At 46.3% G+C, this 18,417-nt stretch overlaps 1 protein-coding gene across 1 annotated transcript; it reads left to right on the top strand.

Annotated features, from left to right (window-relative positions):
- Positions 1-472: 472 nt before the first annotated feature.
- Positions 473-17,563, top strand: TMEM127 (transmembrane protein 127). The gene is made up of 3 exons (XM_073324851.2): positions 473-1,351; positions 13,011-13,175; positions 14,290-17,563. Exons 1-3 carry the CDS (start codon positions 1,108-1,110, stop codon positions 14,595-14,597), a joined length of 717 nt encoding a protein of 238 aa, XP_073180952.1. The 5' UTR covers positions 473-1,107; the 3' UTR covers positions 14,598-17,563.
- Positions 17,564-18,417: the final 854 nt, after the last annotated feature.

The raw sequence follows: 18,417 nt of genomic DNA, 5'->3' as shown, positions 1-18,417 counted from the left end.
GCCCCCCCCTCCCCCCGACAGCCCCCCCCAGCCTCCGGGCCCCCCCGATAGCCCCCCCCGCTCCGCCCCCGGGCCCCCTCACCCCGACAGCCCCCCCCCACTCCACCCCCGGGCCTCCTCACCCCGACAGCCCCACTCCCCCTCAGCCCAGCAGCCCCGCCCCCGGGCCCCCCCCCTCCCCCCGACAGCCCCCCCCAGCCTCCGGGCCCCCCCGACAGCCCCCCCCGCTCCGCCCCCGGGCCCCCTCACCCCGACAGCCCCCCCCCCTCCGCCCCTGGGCCCCCTCAGCCCAGCAGCCCAGCAGCCCCCCCCGCTCCCGCTCCACGCCCCCGGCCCGGCCCGGCCCGGCTCCCGCCAACCCGCCTGCGGCGCGCGGCGCTGCCCCCCGGAAGCCGCCCGACCAACGGGCCCCGCCCACTCGACTCCCAGGCTGCCTGGCGGGCGCGTGACGTCCTGCGGCGCGTGACGTCGGACGTACGCCGCTGCCGGCCCGGGAGGCGGAAGCGGAAGTTCGTTCGGCGGCGGCTCGGGCTCGGTCTCGCGGCTGCAGGGGCCGGTCGCTCCTCGAGGGACTCCGGAAGTGCGGACCGCAGTGGGAACTGTGGCGAGAGACCCGCCCGGGCCGGGGCTTCCCTGACTGGAGCGGGGAGGCGAGACCGTCACCTCGGGGCCCCTCCCCCTAGGGACCCGCCCGGCTCGGGCCCCGCCGCGCCCCTCCCCCCCCCCCCCGGAGGAACCCCCCGGGGACCAGCTCGGACCCTGCTGCTCCCCTCCCCCCCCTCCCCAGTAGGGAGCCTGCCGGCTGCTGAGCGCTTCCCCCACCTGCAGCCCCCCCCCCCCAGGCGCTCGCTTGGGCCCCTGGGTGCCCACCCTGCTTCCAGAGAGCGCTTGCCGCGGTCCCCTCTTCCGAAGCGGCGCTGTGCCCGCCCGGCACCCCACCTGGGGGGCTGAGATTTCCTCACCGAGCGTGGCCCCCGCCTGCGGGTTGTCCTGACTGGCGTCGGCGCCCTGCTGAGGGCCCCCTAGCGCAGCACCGTCCACGGCAGGTTGCCCTGAGCTAGTTTGTGCCCCTTGGTAGTGGATCCGTCGCCAGGAGAGGACTCGGGCATGTACACCCCAGGTGGCTCTGGGTTGCCTGGAGGGCGCAGGCGGAGAGGCCAGAGTGGAGGTGCCCTGCCAAAGCAGCCAGAGAGGAGCCTGGCCTCTGCGCTGCCCGGCGCCCTGTCTATCACGGCCCTGTGCACTGCGCTGGCCGAGCCTGCCTGGCTGCGGATTCATGGGGGGACCTGTTCCCGTCAGGAGCTGGGTGTAGCTGATGTACTTGGCTACGTTGATCCAGAATTGCTTAGAGGTGAGAATGGGTTATTTTCGGTTCCTCCTGGGATCAGCGGTGGGGGAGTATGTGGTTGGGAATGGCCTGGGTCCAGTAAGCAGGAGCAAGCATTAGTGCCATATGCTGTACGTTTAAAGGGCTTGTAAATCCCCGTGCTGTTTCTATTGCATATTTGTACAGTGACGGCTGACATGGCTTTCTCAAATCATCCTTATTATGACTGACTTCATTTCCTGTCTGCTCTGCACGAAGAGCTGAACAGCTTGAGGCTTGCTTTCAGACTTTGCTCTTGAGGCAGAATTCTGCATGTTGATCTGGGTGGCAGGTGTCTCAGCTCTGAGATTCTGTTCTCCGCAGAATTGCCTGTGGCATCAGTGGCAGTTCATGCACGTAGAGGGAGAGGTGGTTTTAAACTCTGTGCTGGGCAGAAGCTCTATGTTGGCCTATAGCCAGTTGTTGGGTGAGCAGCAAGATGTTTGCATGCACCTTAACTGGGAACTACAGGCTGTTATTTTGATAAGACGTCCTACTTCACCCCACGTTTTTAGTGACTCTCATTCAATGTGTTCCATCAGAAATTAGACTGAGCTCTTTGGAACAGAGCCAGGATTTCATTCATGGTTCCTTTGGAAGTCATTAGGAATTTTGCCATTGACTTAATAGGGTCCGGATTCTATATTTTAGTCTATATAGGTATTCAGAAAAGAGATGACTAAGGGGGGATATGATAGAGGTCTATAAAATCATGACTGGCATAGAGACAGTGAATAGGGAAGTGTTATTTACCCCTTCCCATACCACAAGAACTATGGGTCACCCAATGACATTAATAGGCAGCAGGCTTAAAACAAACAAAAGGGAGTATTTCTTCACACAACTCCCAGTCAACCTGTGGAACTCGTTGCCATGGGATGTTGTGAGGGTTAAAATATAACTAAATTCAAAAAAAGAATTAAATAAGTTCATGGCAAATAGGTCCATCAATGGCTATTAGCCAAGATGGTCAGGGACACAACCCATGCTCCAGTTGTCCCTAGACCTCAAACTGCTAGAAGCTGGAACTGGATGACAGGAGGTGGGTTATTCAGAATTGCCCTGTTCTGTTCACTTCCTCAGACACATCTGGTACTGGCAACTGTCAGAGACAGGATACTGGGCTGTTGTTCTGGACTCAGTATAGCCGTTCTCCTGTTCTTCTGCCACAATCATCACCCTAGTACCTGAGTGCCTTCCAGTAGTGCATTAAGCAACATGACTGACACCTGTCACATACTGTTCCTGGGGGAGAAGCATGTGCAGTAGTTTCTAGGGCTTTTAAATTTACATGTTGGTCTGTTTCAGAGTAACAGCCGTGTTAGTCTGTATTCGCAAAAAGAAAAGGAGTACTTGTGGCACCTTAGAGACTAACCAATTTATTTGAGCATGAGCTTTCGTGAGCTACAGCTCACTTCCTAGAAGGGAAGTAAAAGAAATGCATCAAGGTGCATTGGAGATTGGAAATGCTTGGAGAGGAAGGTGGGGAGGTTTGTGATGGTCTTTAGTTCCTGGGGGAGTTCATTCCACAGGATTTCAACCCATGTCTTTGCGGATTTCTTTACAGTGTCTGACGTGCTTCTGGTAGCTGTGTAAAGAACATCATTGGAAATTTGCACTGGGTTTAAGGACAACACATGATATGACTTAAATTTTATAAAAACTAATTCCTTGTTCAGTTTCATAGAATCATAGAATATCAGGGTTGGAAGGGACCTCAGGAGGTCATCTAGTCCAACCCCCTGCTCAAAAGCAGGACCCATCCCCAATTAAATCATCCCAGCCAGGGCTTTGTCAAGCCTGACCTTAAAAACTTCTAAGGAAGGAGATTCCATTCATTCTTTATTAGCGAAAATAGAGGTGGTGAAAAATGGGGGAGAAAAATTGGCAAAAAACTTCAAACTAAAAAAAAAATGACTTTCATTCCATGTTTTTAAAAGGAACAATTTTTTCACATTTAATTTTTTTTTCATGAACATTTGTGTATTTTATTTGCAACAAAATTGGGTTTTTGGGTTTCTGTCTCTCCCCTCATTTCGCCCCTTTTCATGGTTACCCAAGGAGGCTGTGAATTCCTGTCACTGGAGAATTTTAAAAACAGGTTACTCAAACACCTCCCAGAGGCAGTCTAGGTGTATTTAATATAGTCCCAGCAGGGGAGGTGGGGCTAGATGACCTGTTGAGGTCCCTTCCAGCCATTCTAAAACATTCAGCTTCATAAATGTGGATCCACATTATCAACTTTTTAATGTTGTTTGAACCCTCTGCTGAGGGTTCTGAATTTCTACAAAGTGTTTGCCCCAGTGGGTTTGTAAAGGGTCACCATGGGTCAGTTCAGTATTGTTACTGCCTACCTCATAGCTACTTAATCGTCTGTGTGAAATTAATCAATGCTTCTCTAACTAGATCCTAGTGGATAAGTGTCTGTAGCACAAATGTATCCCTTGTTGTCAGTCTTAGCTGAGAGACCAAGGTCAGAATGGTCCATGGAGTCCCTTTAAGACTAGATTTAAACACTTTGATGTTGAAAGTTTGCCTTGTCTCTCTGTGTTAGGCATCTGCTTTGGAGATAAATAGAGGTCTTCATTTTCAGGTCTGTGCGTTCATCATCTTTCACTAGCACAAATTCCTTTTAAATAAAAATTAGTCTGAAAAGTACCACTTCATATCCTTGTCCATATCACATCCTTAGGATCAGCTTTGTTCTTGGCACTGGCTGGGGAAGTGGAAGGAGATGTTCTTGAAAAGGCAAGAAATACAGAAACTTTGGTATAGTTGATTTTTTCCTTTAATTTCCTGTTTTAATCAAGTTACTGTCAGATGTGGTTGAGAAGTTGTTGTTCATATTCATGTGTGATTGTGTCATGTTTAGACCTAAATCTCTTTCCTCTATCATATATCCGTTACGTCTTGCTGCTTGTTTCTGCAGATTGTTTCAAAGAGATTAAATTCCAGACAACAGGTTAGAGCAACCCCTTTACCTCAGGATATTAAGTCACTTGGAGTCTTTGACTCCAGTATTTTGCCTGTTCCTCATTTTAAAGACTAGTATCCCATGTGTGAGGGTCCGTCATGAGGTGCTATCTATCTATCTATAGTGGTTAATTTTGGAGTTGAGGCTGATCCAGCCAACCCCAAAATCCAGATCCTAATGTTGTTGCTGAGGGCTTGCTTACATGGTGTGTTAGTGAGCACCAGTGGGGTGTGACTTCTGGTCCTCACCAGCGTGTCGTTTACTAACTGGCTCATGTGGACCCTGCTGGCGCGCACTGACAGTTCCCTAGTGCGCATTAACGTTACTGTTTGAAATAGGACTACATTAACACACAATAGGGAATTTTTAGGCACATCAGCAGGATCCACATGGGCCAGCTAGTGCTTGACACACGCTGGCGCAAATTAGAATTCACACCCCACTGGTGCGTGCTACCACACTGTGTAAATAAGCCCTTAGGACTCGCCACTAGCCAGTTAGCTCTTGAGAGGCAGCACCAATGTGAGAAGGTTACTCTGACAAGCTGGCCAGCAAGTGCAGGCTTCCAAATATGGCTTTGCTCTTTCCTCGCGGACCCTCCTCTCAGTGTAGTGATCCAATGTTAGCTAGGCCATGACTGCAAATATGTTGCTAATAATGAAAAACTTGCTTTTTGAGATGCCTAAAGTGGGGGAGAACCTACATGTCTGTTGTAAAACCGTGTAATTAGTGCTAGGATTGACCTTCCTAACCGAGAAACTGGAGCTGCCGTTGCCTGGTATGTGTCATTCTTTTGGATAGAAGAACCATAAAGTGTGCTACTCAGATCTCTGAGCATTTAAAGGGGTGAGTTTTATTCAGGTACAGCTCTGCTTTCATTGCTTAACAATGACTTCTCCCTCCCTCTTGGAATCTTATTAAGGAGGGTTATTTGGTTCAATGTTGAGGTTCACCTTTAAAGCGTTCATCCGTGACTTATTTAATAGCCACTTTTTCCTTTGTATAAACTCACTCTTCCTGCTCCACTAGCAGTCGTATGGATAGCGCCCCTGTAGTTGGGAGGACAGCTGACCTTCTGAGCTCTGGGCTTTGCTTCATGACCAGCTGCTAGGGAATTCAAAAGTGCAATGACTTCCTCACTCTATCAAAGGCTGACATCAGCTCTGTAAGACTCACAATTCCAGCGGGCCCAAGTGGCAAATGCTTTGAGGTTGCTTTGACTCCTATGTGATAACACAGCACCTGCTGCCGTTTGTTTGGCCACTGTGCTAATTCAAGTGATCAGTTTTTAAAATCACAGCTTTAAAATCCTCCTGGCCTAGATGACATCACTTCATAAAGCCCTGGCCTGCTTCTCGGCAGGGAGGAGGTGTTCTAGAAGTTCTGAAAGTGCTCCACAGTTACTAAGCTACAGTGTGAAAACCAGGCAGACCTTTTACAATGGGGGATTTCTACTGGGGGATTTAGGAGATTACTGTAAAACTGTACACAGGTGAGTTGTGGAAGCACAGAGATAACATCAAAGAAATTTGCTCATGGTGCATTTATTCCTGAGATCACAGGCACACGAACCCCATGGTGTCCAGCAACAGAGTGTTTTGTATTTGCTTTATGATGAGCTGAAGTGAAAAGTTAGATCAAACAAGGAAAGGAAGAGTATTGGGTTTCTGATTTTTAGCAGCTGCAGCTCTGTGTCCTGCATCTAATCCTTTGTTTTTATTAGGGCTGTTGATTATTGCAGTTAACTCACGCGATGAACTGAGAAAAATTAATTGCGATTAAAAAAATTAATCGTGATTCATCGCAGTTTTAATCGCACTGTTAAACAATAGTATACCAATTGAAATGTATTAAATATTTTGGATGTTCTGCATTTTCATATATATTATATTCTGTGTTGCAATAAAAATCAAACTGTATATTATTTTTGCACTGTATTTTGCACAAATATTTGCACTGTAAAAATGAAAAACAAAAGATGGTATTTTTCAATTCACCTCATACAAGTACTGTAGTGCAGTCTCTTTGTGTTGAAGGTGCAACTTAGAAATGTCAGGTTTTTTTGTTACATAACTGCACTCAAAAACGAAACAATGTAAAACTTCAGAGCCTAAAAGTCCTAATGTGTGGCACTTTTGTAGCCAGCATTGCAAGGTATTTACATGATAGATATGCTAAACATTCGTATGCCCCTTCATGCTTCAGCCACCATTTCGGAGGACATGCTTCCATGCTGATGACACTTGTTAAAAAAAAATGTGTTAATTAAATTTGTGACTGAACTCCTTGAAGGTGGAATTGTGTCCTCCCTGCTCTGTTTTACCCGCATTCTGCCATATATTTCATGTTATGGCAGTTTCAGATGATGACCCAGCAAATGTCTATTTTAAGAACACTTTCACTGCAGATTTCACAAAATGCAGAGAAGGTACTAATGTGAGATTTCTAAAGATATCTACAGCACTCGACCCATGGTTTAAGAATCTGAAGTGCCTTCCAAAATCTGAGAGGGATGAGATGTGTAGCATGCTTTCAGAAGTCTTAAAAGAACAACACTCCAATGCGGAAACTACAGAACCCAAACCACCAAAAAAGAAAATCAACCTTCTGCTGGTGGCATCTGACTCAGATAACGAAAATGAACATGCGTCGGTCCGCTCTGCTTTGGATTGTTATCGAGCAGAACCCGTCATCAGCATGGACACATCCCCTGGAATGGTGATTGAAGCATGAAGGGACATAAGAATCTTTAGCACCTCTGGCAGGTAAATATCTTGCGACGCCGGCTGCAACAATGCCATGAGAATGCCTGTTCTCACTTTCAAGTGACATTGCAAACAAGAAGCAAGCAGCATTATCTCCTGCAAAGGTAAACTTGTTTGTCTGAGTGATTAACTGAACAAGAAGTAGGACTGAGTGGACTTTGTTTTATTTTTGAATACAGGTTTTTTTGTACATAATTGTACATTTGTAAGTTCAAATTTCACGATAAACAGATTGCACTACATTACTTGTATTAGTTGAATTTTCCTGTCATCATAAAATAAATATAAAGTGTGCACTGTACACTTTGCATTCTGTGTTGTAATTGAAATCAATATACAAATAATCAATATATTTGAAAATGTAGAAAACACTGTACACTTTCTATATTTTCCACTGAATGCATCCGATGAAGTGAGCTGTAGCTCACGAAAGCTTATGCTCAAATAAATTTGTTAGTCTCTAAGGTGCCATAAGTACTCCTTTTCTTTTGCGAATACTGAGTAACACAAAGATTTCAGAGTAGCAGCCGTATTCTTTGTATTCTGTGTTGTAATTGAAATCAATATATTTGAAAATGTAGAAAACATCCAAAAATATTTAAATGAATGGTACTGTATTATTATTTAACAGTGTGATTAATCACAATTAATTTTTTTAATCTCTTGACAGCCCTAGTTTTTATGTTTGAATCCTGCTGCTACAAACATCTGCGTTGATAAAATTCTCAAGCTGTTAAAATGCTAATCAAATCATGCTGCCCGAGCTTTTCTCAGCTCTATCATTCTTGCCCTTTGGGACCCATCTTTACCTCACTCCTGTCATATTTATTCCACGTGCACGATATATTGTAAGCTACATGCATTATTATCTACAGTCGAACTTCAGAGTTATGAACACCAGAGTTACGAACTGACTGGTCAATCACCCACCTCTCTTGGAATCAGAAGTATGCAATCAGGCAGCGGCAGAGATAAAAATAAAAAAGCAAATACTGTACAATACAGTACTGTGTTAAACATAAACTACTAAAAAAAAAAAGGAAGTTTTAAAAATGATTTGATAAGGTAAGGAAACTGTTCCTGTGCTTGTTGCATTTACATTAAGATGGTTAAAAGTAGCATTTTTCTTCAGCATAGTCAAGTTTCAAAGCTGTATTAAGTCAATGTTCATTTGTAAACTTTTGAAAGAACCACCAACATGTTTTGTTCAGTTATGAACAGCTTCCATTCCCACGGTGTTTGTATCGCTGTGGTTTTACTGTATATGCTTGTGTTGTTCGTAACAAACTCTGCCCCTTGTGGGGTAATTTCCATCCTAGGATCTCAGTGATTTTGGGATGATTGGCATGATTCCCATTGTGCAGATGTGGAAACTAAAGCACAGTGAGACCAAGTGACATAGCAGTACTGGGAATAGAACCCAGGGACTCCAGTTCCCTTCTCTAACTCGTAGACACGCAGTGTTGAATTTCACTTTTAACCTCACTGCTGGAAAAAACAGGCCCAGCACATGGTCTTATCAGCCACTCCAAGGCCCAGCAAACTCGTACCAGCATTGGGCTAGTTAGCGCATTGCTTTTAGCTGCCTCTCTGGTCACAGGCTTACAGCAGTGTTGCAAAATATATAGAAAACTTTAGCTGCCTCAGCCAGACTCTTTGTTAGACAGAAGGAAAAAGGAGAGGGCTAGCAAAGAGAAGAACTAAGGCAGGGAAAGAAAGGGACACATGGAGGGGAGTGGGAGAAGAGAGAGTCTTTCATCTAACACCCCCCAGCGCCCCACCCGGGCCAAGTTTCTTTTTGAGGACCTTAAAAGGGGAGTGATAAGCAGAATACATTATTAGTTTGTCCACCTGTTAGACCTAGTTTCTGACACCAATTCTGATTCACTGATTTCTGGTTCCACATTTTCTTGTTTACCAAGCATGATTTTAACATAGCCTTTAAGTTATATCAGTAGGCCGTTTTGTTTGGACAAATTTAGTCTTTCTGTCTTGGCTTTTGCACTTTTTCCCATTGGCGTTTGTTTCTCAACTTTTTCTCACTTCTTACAGTTGAGCTCACAGTTAGGGTAAATGTTTAGACCCAAGTTTTATAATAGGCCGTTGGAGAATTTACCCTGGTTAAGGTGATGTGACCGAGGTCTGCGGATGATAATATTGTGCTCAATTTGGGTACGTACTTGTTGAATATGTTTTTATGCAGCTTTATGTTGCCAAGATGGAAGTAATATAAAACAGAAGTGACTTGCCTGTCGAGTGTCTAGTTAGCTGTGAAAGTTCTTGAAAATATTTTCAACATGAAAGAGACTAGACTAAAATAACTCCTGTGCAAAACCTCTCATAGATCTGAACTTTTGCTAGCTGCGTGGGGCTCTGTGCTGTAAACAGCACCACTAACCTAGGAGGGAGGCTCCCCTGCTAAGGGGAAGTGAACAACTGAGGGGAAGTCGAGCATCCCACCAAAAGGCATCGGAAGCAGCTTGTGACTCTCAGTTCCAAGGCTGTGATTAGAGCCAGGAGCCTGGGGGGCCTGGGTTCTAACACAGGCTGTGCCAGTGACTCACCGTGTGACCTTAGGCAGTCACATCCCTTGTGCCTCCCTCAGCCCTCAATAACGATAATACAGGGTAACACACACACAACTGTGGAAAAGCAGCTGCGGTATGTGCACTGATCTTTCTAAGGCAAATCATACAAACAGTGCCTGAAGAAAGAGAACCTTGGTTCTAACCGACCTGTACTTAGTGCAGGATAAAATAATCTACATAAAGTCTTCGCAATACTGCTAGATTTGTATGTACAATGTAGGCTGATGTTACCCAATATCTGAAGTTGACACTACCACTGTACCAAGGAGGTGAGAAATCCCACAATGGTCATTCCATATTAAATTGCCTCCCTTCTGCTTCATACAATACCACAGTTAGATCCACGTGAGTGACCCCTTCCATCCACAAAGAGCACCATTTGGTCTCAGTTGCTGGACCGCTGCTGTAATCATGCCCTTGTTAGCTGAGAGTCACAAGCTTTGCTGATGCCTTCTGACAGGATGTTTAAGTTCATCTCAAGTGTTCGCTTCCCCTCTGCAGGTGACTCTCCTCCTAGTTTGATGGAGGTGGTGGTGTTTACAGGGGGTGCATGTGGGAATCCAGTTCCATGATCTGGGCCGCCTTCTTTGTAGTCTTTCGCATAAGCCACATTAACACACCCCTGCCATGCTTTCCAACCTGACGTGGCAGTCCAATAACGTCAGAGGGGGAGAGGAACTGAGTGAGTTGAGCAAGGGAGAAGAAATGAAGATTTGCAGTTGACATTTGGAAATGAGATAGAGAGTAGTACGGGGGAGAACTCCAGGAGGGCGGATCCAGATTGCTGCTGCATGAGCCTGCAGCTCATGTAAAGTGGAAAGATCATGGTCCGGGATGGAGAGGAAGCTGGTGCTAGATGAAAGAAGAGAGGATGGAGGGAGAAAGAAAGAAAGAGAATATTCATGAGTTAGTTTGGAACAAGTCTCTGGAGGATTTAAAAATGTATGGATTGTGTAACTGGGTCAAGTTTTTGTGGCACAGTGCATAGGAAACGCCCTCCCCGCCCCCATCCATTTCATTGTCTGCATCATTAAAACCTTCCACACCAGGTTGCACTGTTTCAGCCAGTTGACTTTTCCACATACCCAACTACCTGTTAGATTTAAATTTTTGATTAAAGCTAATATTAAAATTATATAATACACAAGTTGAGAAAAGAATGCCTGTACATCTGGATATAGGGCTTAGACTATCCACAAACACAAAGTTTGTTTAAAAAATCATAAGATACATAGAGTACATAATCAGCATTAACCCAAATTTAGGTGAATAAATTTAAGAATATAGTTTAGATTTTAGCATCCAAGTATTCGGATACATCGATCATGAAAACTTATGCAGAGAGTTGGTTGTGGAAAGCACATATCAATGAGTGAAGATTGTCCCTCAGTAATTGAGAATTTAGGGTAGGCTGTCCATTTCGAGGTGTCACGCAGCTCTGTTAGCAGCATGGTGAACACCATTGCTGCAGGCAATATATAAAAATTAATGTCAGTTTTCAGACTGCTAACATGTGGTTCACGTGATGCTTATGCAGTGTTAAATGACTGAAACCGTTTCACTTTGCTGGGGATGCTAGAAGAAGAGGGTTCATTGTCCTCAACAAACAGGCGTAATTGCATCCAGCCTCTTATGTAAGCTGTTCTGTGTGTTGCGCTTATCAACATCTCTTAGCCAAAATATAAAATAAGCCACAGTGATCGTTCTCTGCTACAATTAATGCTGCTGGACTAAAGGAGCTAACCCCCTCATCCCATCAAACCTTAATTGGCCTTCTCCTTGTCAGCCTCAGGGGCTGAGAATTGGCACCACCCTGGAGATGGAACTGCCCTATGCCATCACCACTCCAGGTTGCGTATGGTGGTGGGTGGGTTTGGGGGAACTTGCCCAGTGCTTTCCAGGCTGTACCTAATCTGTGAACAAAAAGGGAATTTCTTTCTTGTGGGCTGCTAAATCAGCAAATTTCAGCATCCTAAAACTCTCACGAAGGCAAACTTGCCAACACAAGTGATCATAGATCATTACTGGAATAGTTAAGAGCAAACCAGAGTTAACCCTTGAAGGAATGGCCACCTCTGGGCTGCAAGGTGATCTCCATTTCTACAGTACTAACTTATTCGTCTAGACACAATGTTAGGTGTAAAAAGAAAAGGAGTACTTGTGGCACCTTAGAGACTAACCAATTTATTTGAGCATAAGCTTTTGTGAGCTACAGCTCACTTCATCGGATGCATTCAGTGGAAAATACAATGAGGAGATTTATAGACACACAGAACATGAAAAAATGGGAGTTATCATACACACTGTAATGTATGTATGTTGCACTCTCCTTACTGTGTGTATGACAACTCCCATTTTTTCATGTTCTATGTGTCTATAAATCTCCTCACTGTATTTTCCACTGAATGCATCCGATGAAGTGAGCTGTAGCTCACGAAAGCTTATGCTCAAATAAATTGGTTAGTCTCTAAGGTGCCACAAGCACTCCTTTTCTTTTTGCGAATACAGACTAACATGGCTGCTACTCTGAAACCAATGTTAGGTGTGTTACCAGGATGCTTTATTACTAACTCAGTTTAATTTGCAGACTGTTTCCTGAGTCAGTTTCATCAGCGTAATAACTTCCAGTGAAATATTTGACTGATCTGGTTGATAGTTGCAGTGTATACACTTTGGAATATTAAGGTGAATGCAACTGGCAATGTCCTGGTTTGTGCCTGTATCTCTTCTGTTTTGTTAGTGCCTTTCACTAGCTTTGGAAAAACATTGTACAGAATTGCAAATTATGGGGTGATAAGCACCTCTTGAGAGGCACTGAGCACCCACACCTCGGACTGAAGTCAATAGGAGTTGAGGGTTCACAGCACCTTGTGATTGGCCCCTAAATTTATGTATAGATCTCTGTCGCCATTGTGCTCTTGTGGGAATAACTTTGGGCTGGATGATTGGGCAGAGGCAGAAGACGTCTGAACTGATATTTCTGATCTGGTATGACGGGCAGGCTCTGTTCCCGTGTTTGATAACTGATCAGTCATTCCTGCTTTGGTTGAGGGACAGAAGTATGGTGTCTGGATAAAGTGTGAATATTTCAGTAGAAATGTGCTCTGCAGAGCTCCAAGTGAAGATGCCCCCAATAAAGGCCTGGTAGCTGAAGGCTGATGCCTGTGCAGTCCCCTGCATGGATTCTGAGGCATGTGGAAGGTTAAATGATTCGGTTCTGAGAAGCCCATCTCAGTGTTTGAATGAGCTGAGCAGCTCAAAATCCATTATGACAGTGAGATTTTGAGGTTTGACACTTTGTATTCTCTCTTTCTCAGACTACTGCATGAATCCACAGACGGTCTTGTTGCTCCGGGTCATCGCTGCTTTCTGTTTCCTTGGAATAATCTGCAGCCTTTCAGCTTTCCTGCTGGATGTTTTTGGACCCAAGCATCCTGCGCTGAAGATCACTCGGCGCTATGCTTTTGCTCACATTCTCACAGGTAACTGCCAGGGCATTTGCACCTCAGTGAGGCTGGTTATGTGAGGTAGCATACGAACACGGAAGTTAGCACCATCAACTGCAGCATGAGAAAGCTGAGCTGATATCTTACCTTGGGCCCTTGTACACCCTCAGCCAACTATACCTCAGAGTATAGCAAACAGGATATAGTGTTGCTATCCAAAGGGGTTTTCCTTGCCTTCCTTGTGACCCTGATCCCTGCTGGGTCTGCGTTCTCAAAGGCACATGAGCTCTGCAGCTATCTTCCCCTCTGCTATCAGCACAGAGCATTAGAGTCCTAGAGGTGTCAGTCTGTGCTCTTGGCTGCAGGACTCTTGCTCCATGTTGTGCAGCTGCAGCTTAAAAAGCGGGGGTTAAATCTGTGAGAAATAGAGGCCTAGGATGAAGTTTATATTTACTCTGTTAATGGGGATGAGCTGGTATGTTTCATTTTCAGAGTGATCCCTTAGCACAGAGTGAACCAAGATAACCATGGGTCCCCTTCCCCCCAAGTCAGGGGAAGAATTGCCATTGATCTTCGTAGCAGCAGGGTTGTACGCCCCCACCTGCTGTGTCACACAGGTGCCAGCTGCCCGCTCTGCACTGTGACCAGGGTTGTTCTAAATCAGCCCTGGAGATGTGCCAAAGGTGTGGTGCAAAGTTGCGTAACTTGCGTGAACCTTCAACTTCCCTTCCTGCCTGCTGGCTCCCATGTGCCCCCTTCCCCGGTTTGTGAAAGATGAATTTAGAGATTGAACACTCTGGCCCTGACTCCCAGGCATGGTCAGCTCCTCCTTAAAGCCCACATTGCCCATGATTTCTCCCAGCCTGTTTTGGCTTTCATGGCATGTGTCCGTTTTCCCACTTCTAGTTAACGAACCCTCCCACCGTGCTATGCAGGTTATAGAAGTCAGGCTGGGGTTCGTGTGCATTACTGTGCAGAGACATCGGGCCAGCCCTGAAAACCTGGCCTTTCTGTTTGCTTTGTGGTGGTCTCCCAGGGGGCTTCCTGTGCAGTCTCGTTGATTTTTGCCTAACAAATAGAGTAATTTGCTTCCTCCTTGTCACTTACTACTTTCTCTCTCTCGCATATCCTCCATGGCTGCTGGTCTCAGTTTTGCAATGTGCCACTGTGATTGGATTCTGTTACTGGGCCTCGGAGCTGATTCTTGCACAGCAACAGCAGCACAAAAAGTACCATGGGTCTCAGGTCTACGTCACCTTTGCGGTCAGCTTTTACCTGGTGGCGGGAGCCGGCGGAGCCTCCATCCTCGCTACTGCTGCCAACCTGCTGCGCCACTACCCAACCGAGGAGGAGGAGCAGGCACTGGAGATGCTGTCCGAGATGGAGGAGAATGAACCTTACCCCGCAGAGTACGAAGTGATCAACCAGTTCCAGCCGCCTCCTGCTTATACGCCATAATGCTGCCAGCGAGCCATAGCGGGTGGCAGCTAGGCTTTCTCCCAGCCCCCCAAAACTAACTGCCCACCTCTTTTTGGGAATGCACCTCCCTTGCCCATGGAGGCCACTCAACGGTGCCTCACTTCCCAGGCACCTTGCTCACTCTTATGCTCTTCTACCCACAAGGGAGAGGACTTGCTTTAGAGAGTCAAATGACCAGCGGTTTCTTCCTACAGAGCCCCCAAACCCTCTTGTTTTAAGGACTTTGTTTTGTGATTTTTATCTCCCACTCCCATGGACTGTACGTACCTGGCAGTGCTGAAATAGTACCTGACCAGGGTGATTTCAGCAGCTCTCAACTTCCCGTGTAATCTCAGAGACTCGTACTGTGCTGCCCCAATACTCCCACTCACCCATGTACTCACCAGCATGGTGCAGGAATGCATAGCTGTGCAGGAGATCACACCTGTCTGTGACATGCATGTGCATACCTGGGGGCAAGGGGGTGTGGTTGGGGGCAGGGTGGTTCCATAATCTTGCATTGTGATATTCAAGATCTCATTCACACTGGCCCGTATGCCTACACAGAGGTGAAAGTCACACAGGTACACACACCTGTATTAGAGGTGAATTCTACAGTCTTCTGCTCTTATCCATGCAAGCTCAGTCAAGCCTCTGTAGAGGTGTAACTTAGTGATAAGCACACCTGGAGAGGTGTGCTCCATAGGAGCACCATGGCACCTATATATAGGTGAAACTCCCGCCACTATGAACTAGTGTCTAGAGGAGAAATTCCTTTATATCGATAGCATACTTGTTGAAAGGTCTAGCAAATCTGCCACCGCTGCTTTTTCCACTTCTACACTCTGATCCATGCTATTTACACAAGCATTTTGCACTTTACTCGAGCTCACAGCCCCCCCCCCCCCACCCCGACTTCTGGGGAACTGTGGAACTTGCTAGGACTAGCTGCTGTATACCGCTACCATTAAGTGGCCCTCCGATAAGTTTGCAAATGTTAGGCCAGAGCTGGGTGAAAGATGGAGCCTCCCTTTTAAAAAAAGCTGTGCTAATTTCAACTGTGGTATAAAGGGAGCTGACAGTACCTGTTCAGGTCCAGCGCCCGTGGCTACCACAGCACAGTCAGCAGGTGGATCTATGACAGCTTTTAGTCTGGTGTTAAAAAAGAGAACAATCTGCTGTACGGTGACAACTACTGAAACCCTGTTCCATGGTCTCCACAAGATAGACAGCTGGCTAGAGATTGTATGCAAAGTCTGTCTTCACGCTGACCTGCTCTGGTTTTAAGGCATTTTGTCCCCTTTTCTTTTAATCTAGATATTTTTCTCTCCTTTTTGCCCTTTACAAAGACCATTCTCCCAGCTGAAGAGGATAGGCTGTGACCAACCAGCACTCTTCGTCTAACAGCTCCAGGAAGCACTCTAGAACTACTCCTGGTGCTTTATTTCCACAAGGAGCACTGGACTGGGCTCCCTTCTCCCTGCACATGTAGCAGTGCAGCGTGCTGGTACCAGGCCTGCCGAGAAGGAGCCAGTAACACGCATCCATATATGTGCACTGTGCCAGCCATCGTCACAATTGTAGGGACAGCATATAACACTGAAAGATATTGAAGGGGAAACAGTTAAACGGTCACTTCTCCTTGGAGGGGATTGTTTTTAAAGAGGTTTTAGAAAGTGGCCTGCATGTCACTGAAATGCTGAGCTGAGTTCTGTGTGGGGTTTGGTCATGTTCTTCAAATGGAATAATGAGGCTCGGGAAGGAAGGTCATGTCCCCCGAGTGCTGGCTTGGAGCTGATGATGCGGTGGTTTGTCTGAGTCACTTTGGTACAGGCCTACTGCAGCTTGGAACTCTTACGCAGTTCCGAATGGATCCCCTCTCCTTCTCTTTGAATGTATATCTGCTATTGAAGTGTTACCAGCAATGTTGTTGAGCTCATTCCTTTCCCTCCCATATTTGCAACAGTGTTGGCAGTACAAAAGAGGAGATTGCCAATGTAATCCAACATCCAGACCTCAGATGCAAACCTGGAGTCTTATCCTAGGAGAAAGTAAGACATTCCACCCCCGGCACCCCCTCCTTAGGGGAAAGCCACCATAGCTCGTAAATTGACTCTGGAGAGTTAAGGCATCTTCTCCACTGAAAGGCTTGGAGCAGAGAGAGGAACAAATAGATAAGGTGTCTGATAAAGGACTTTTAGAGTTTAGAAGGAACTCAGGTGGCAAAGAGGCTGCCAGTGGTAATGGTAATGGGGTCTTCTCCAGCAGGCAACCAAATGTCTCAGCTTTGCTTTTCCCTTCCACTTCAATGGAATGGTCAGCTTAATGCCAGCTGTTATACATGCAGCCAAAGGGTGTATTAGTGAGGCCCCTAGACTGTATCCTGATGGCTGATATGATCTTGCCATTACTTGGCATCCCTGTTCTTGCTCTGATATTGAATTACAGTCCATTTATATAGTGGACTCCACAGTGAGCTCTGTGTCTGGTTTGGGTGGGAAATGTTCTGGGTTTCCCCCTACTGCTGTGAGAGAGGGAGAGTGTGTGTTGGACTAAAAACATCCTATGCATAAAAAATTGTATTTCTGTAAAAATACTTTAATTATCCCCAACTAATAATTGATCCTTGGAGCTTGAGGAAATCTACCTGAAATCTGGGGAAAACCTTATTCCTAGCCACTCCATGCAGCTTTCTTTTCCTCCTCAAGGCCTAGGGAGGGAAAGCAGAACTGGCAACATATCCATGTGCCAAAGGGACTTTGAGCCACTTTAGGAACGGTGACTGCCTCTGCTCACCTGGTTTCTGCCGCTGGGACTCCACAACCGGTTTACAGATGATCCATGTATTCAGTCTGTGAGATCCCTTTCACACCATTAATGTCATCCACAAGGCACTGGTGGCTTATGTAAATTCAGCTCTATGTTCTGATTTTTTTCTAGAGAAAATAAAAAGGATGTAACTAGTCTCCCCTGGGAGTCCTTACTCTTTATTTCACACAAGATTATTTGTCACAGTGCTGAGGAACAAGAGAAAGAAGGGGTTACTCTGGTAGTAGTTGGCACTTGTCATTTGTAAGATCAGTTTAACAAGCCTCTTGACTCCTCTGTGACACAAGAAACCTCTCCATTTCAGAGAAGGGAAATGATGAAAGAGAAGTGAGGTGACTTTCCCAAAATAACAGATGCAGAGCTGGAGCTAAAACTTGGGCATTCTTTGCTGCTAGTCCTGTGCTATAATCTGCAAGCGGTTGTTGCTTTATATTCCATTGCTGGGCCCAATCATGCTAAAATAAGGCTGATTGACTCTCATGCTTCAGGCTGTAAGCCTGCCAGGGCTCAGAAAGGGCTTTTCACTCCATGTCCAGTATTGTATGACTGGCTGAGAGCTTTACGCTGGGGGGTTTCGGTAGAATGAAGCATCAAGGAGAGCCAACTGCTGGAGTCTTGATTCAACACAACATAGATCAGTCACAGGTTTTGCTGTGGCATTGTGGATGAACATGGCTCTAGAACAGGGGTTCTCAAACTTCATTGCACCGCAACCCCCTTCTGACAATGAAAATTACTACACGACCCCGGGAGGGAGGACTGAAGCCTGAGTCCCAACATGTAGGACTGAAACCCTCTGGCCTCGGGTGAAGAGGCTCGGGCTTCAGCCCCGGGCCCCAGCAAGTCTAAGCCAGCTTTGGCGACCCCATTAAAATGGGGTTGTGACCCACTTTGGGGTCCCGACCCAAAGTTTTAGAATCGCTGCTCTAGAAGAGAAGGAAGCTGTTTGTTCATCCTGGCTATCTGTACATTGAATACTAGTGCTGTTTGA

This window comes from Lepidochelys kempii, chromosome 26 (assembly GCF_965140285.1).
Source record: "Lepidochelys kempii isolate rLepKem1 chromosome 26, rLepKem1.hap1, whole genome shotgun sequence".
NCBI lineage: Eukaryota > Metazoa > Chordata > Testudines > Cheloniidae > Lepidochelys > Lepidochelys kempii.
Note: the sequence above shows the minus strand (reverse complement) of the source record. Positions and strands in the feature narration are given on the sequence as shown.

Bases quoted from the DNA above. Each gene is read 5' to 3' on its own strand.
- TMEM127 (XM_073324851.2), top strand. From the start codon at position 1,108: ATGTACACCCCAGGTGGCTCTGGGTTGCCTGGAGGGCGCAGGCGGAGA. The intron at 1,352-13,010 runs GTGAGAATGGGT...TCTCTTTCTCAG, and splicing joins TGATCCAGAATTGCTTAGAG to ACTACTGCATGAATCCACAG. The intron at 13,176-14,289 runs GTAACTGCCAGG...TGCTGGTCTCAG, and splicing joins TTTTGCTCACATTCTCACAG to TTTTGCAATGTGCCACTGTG.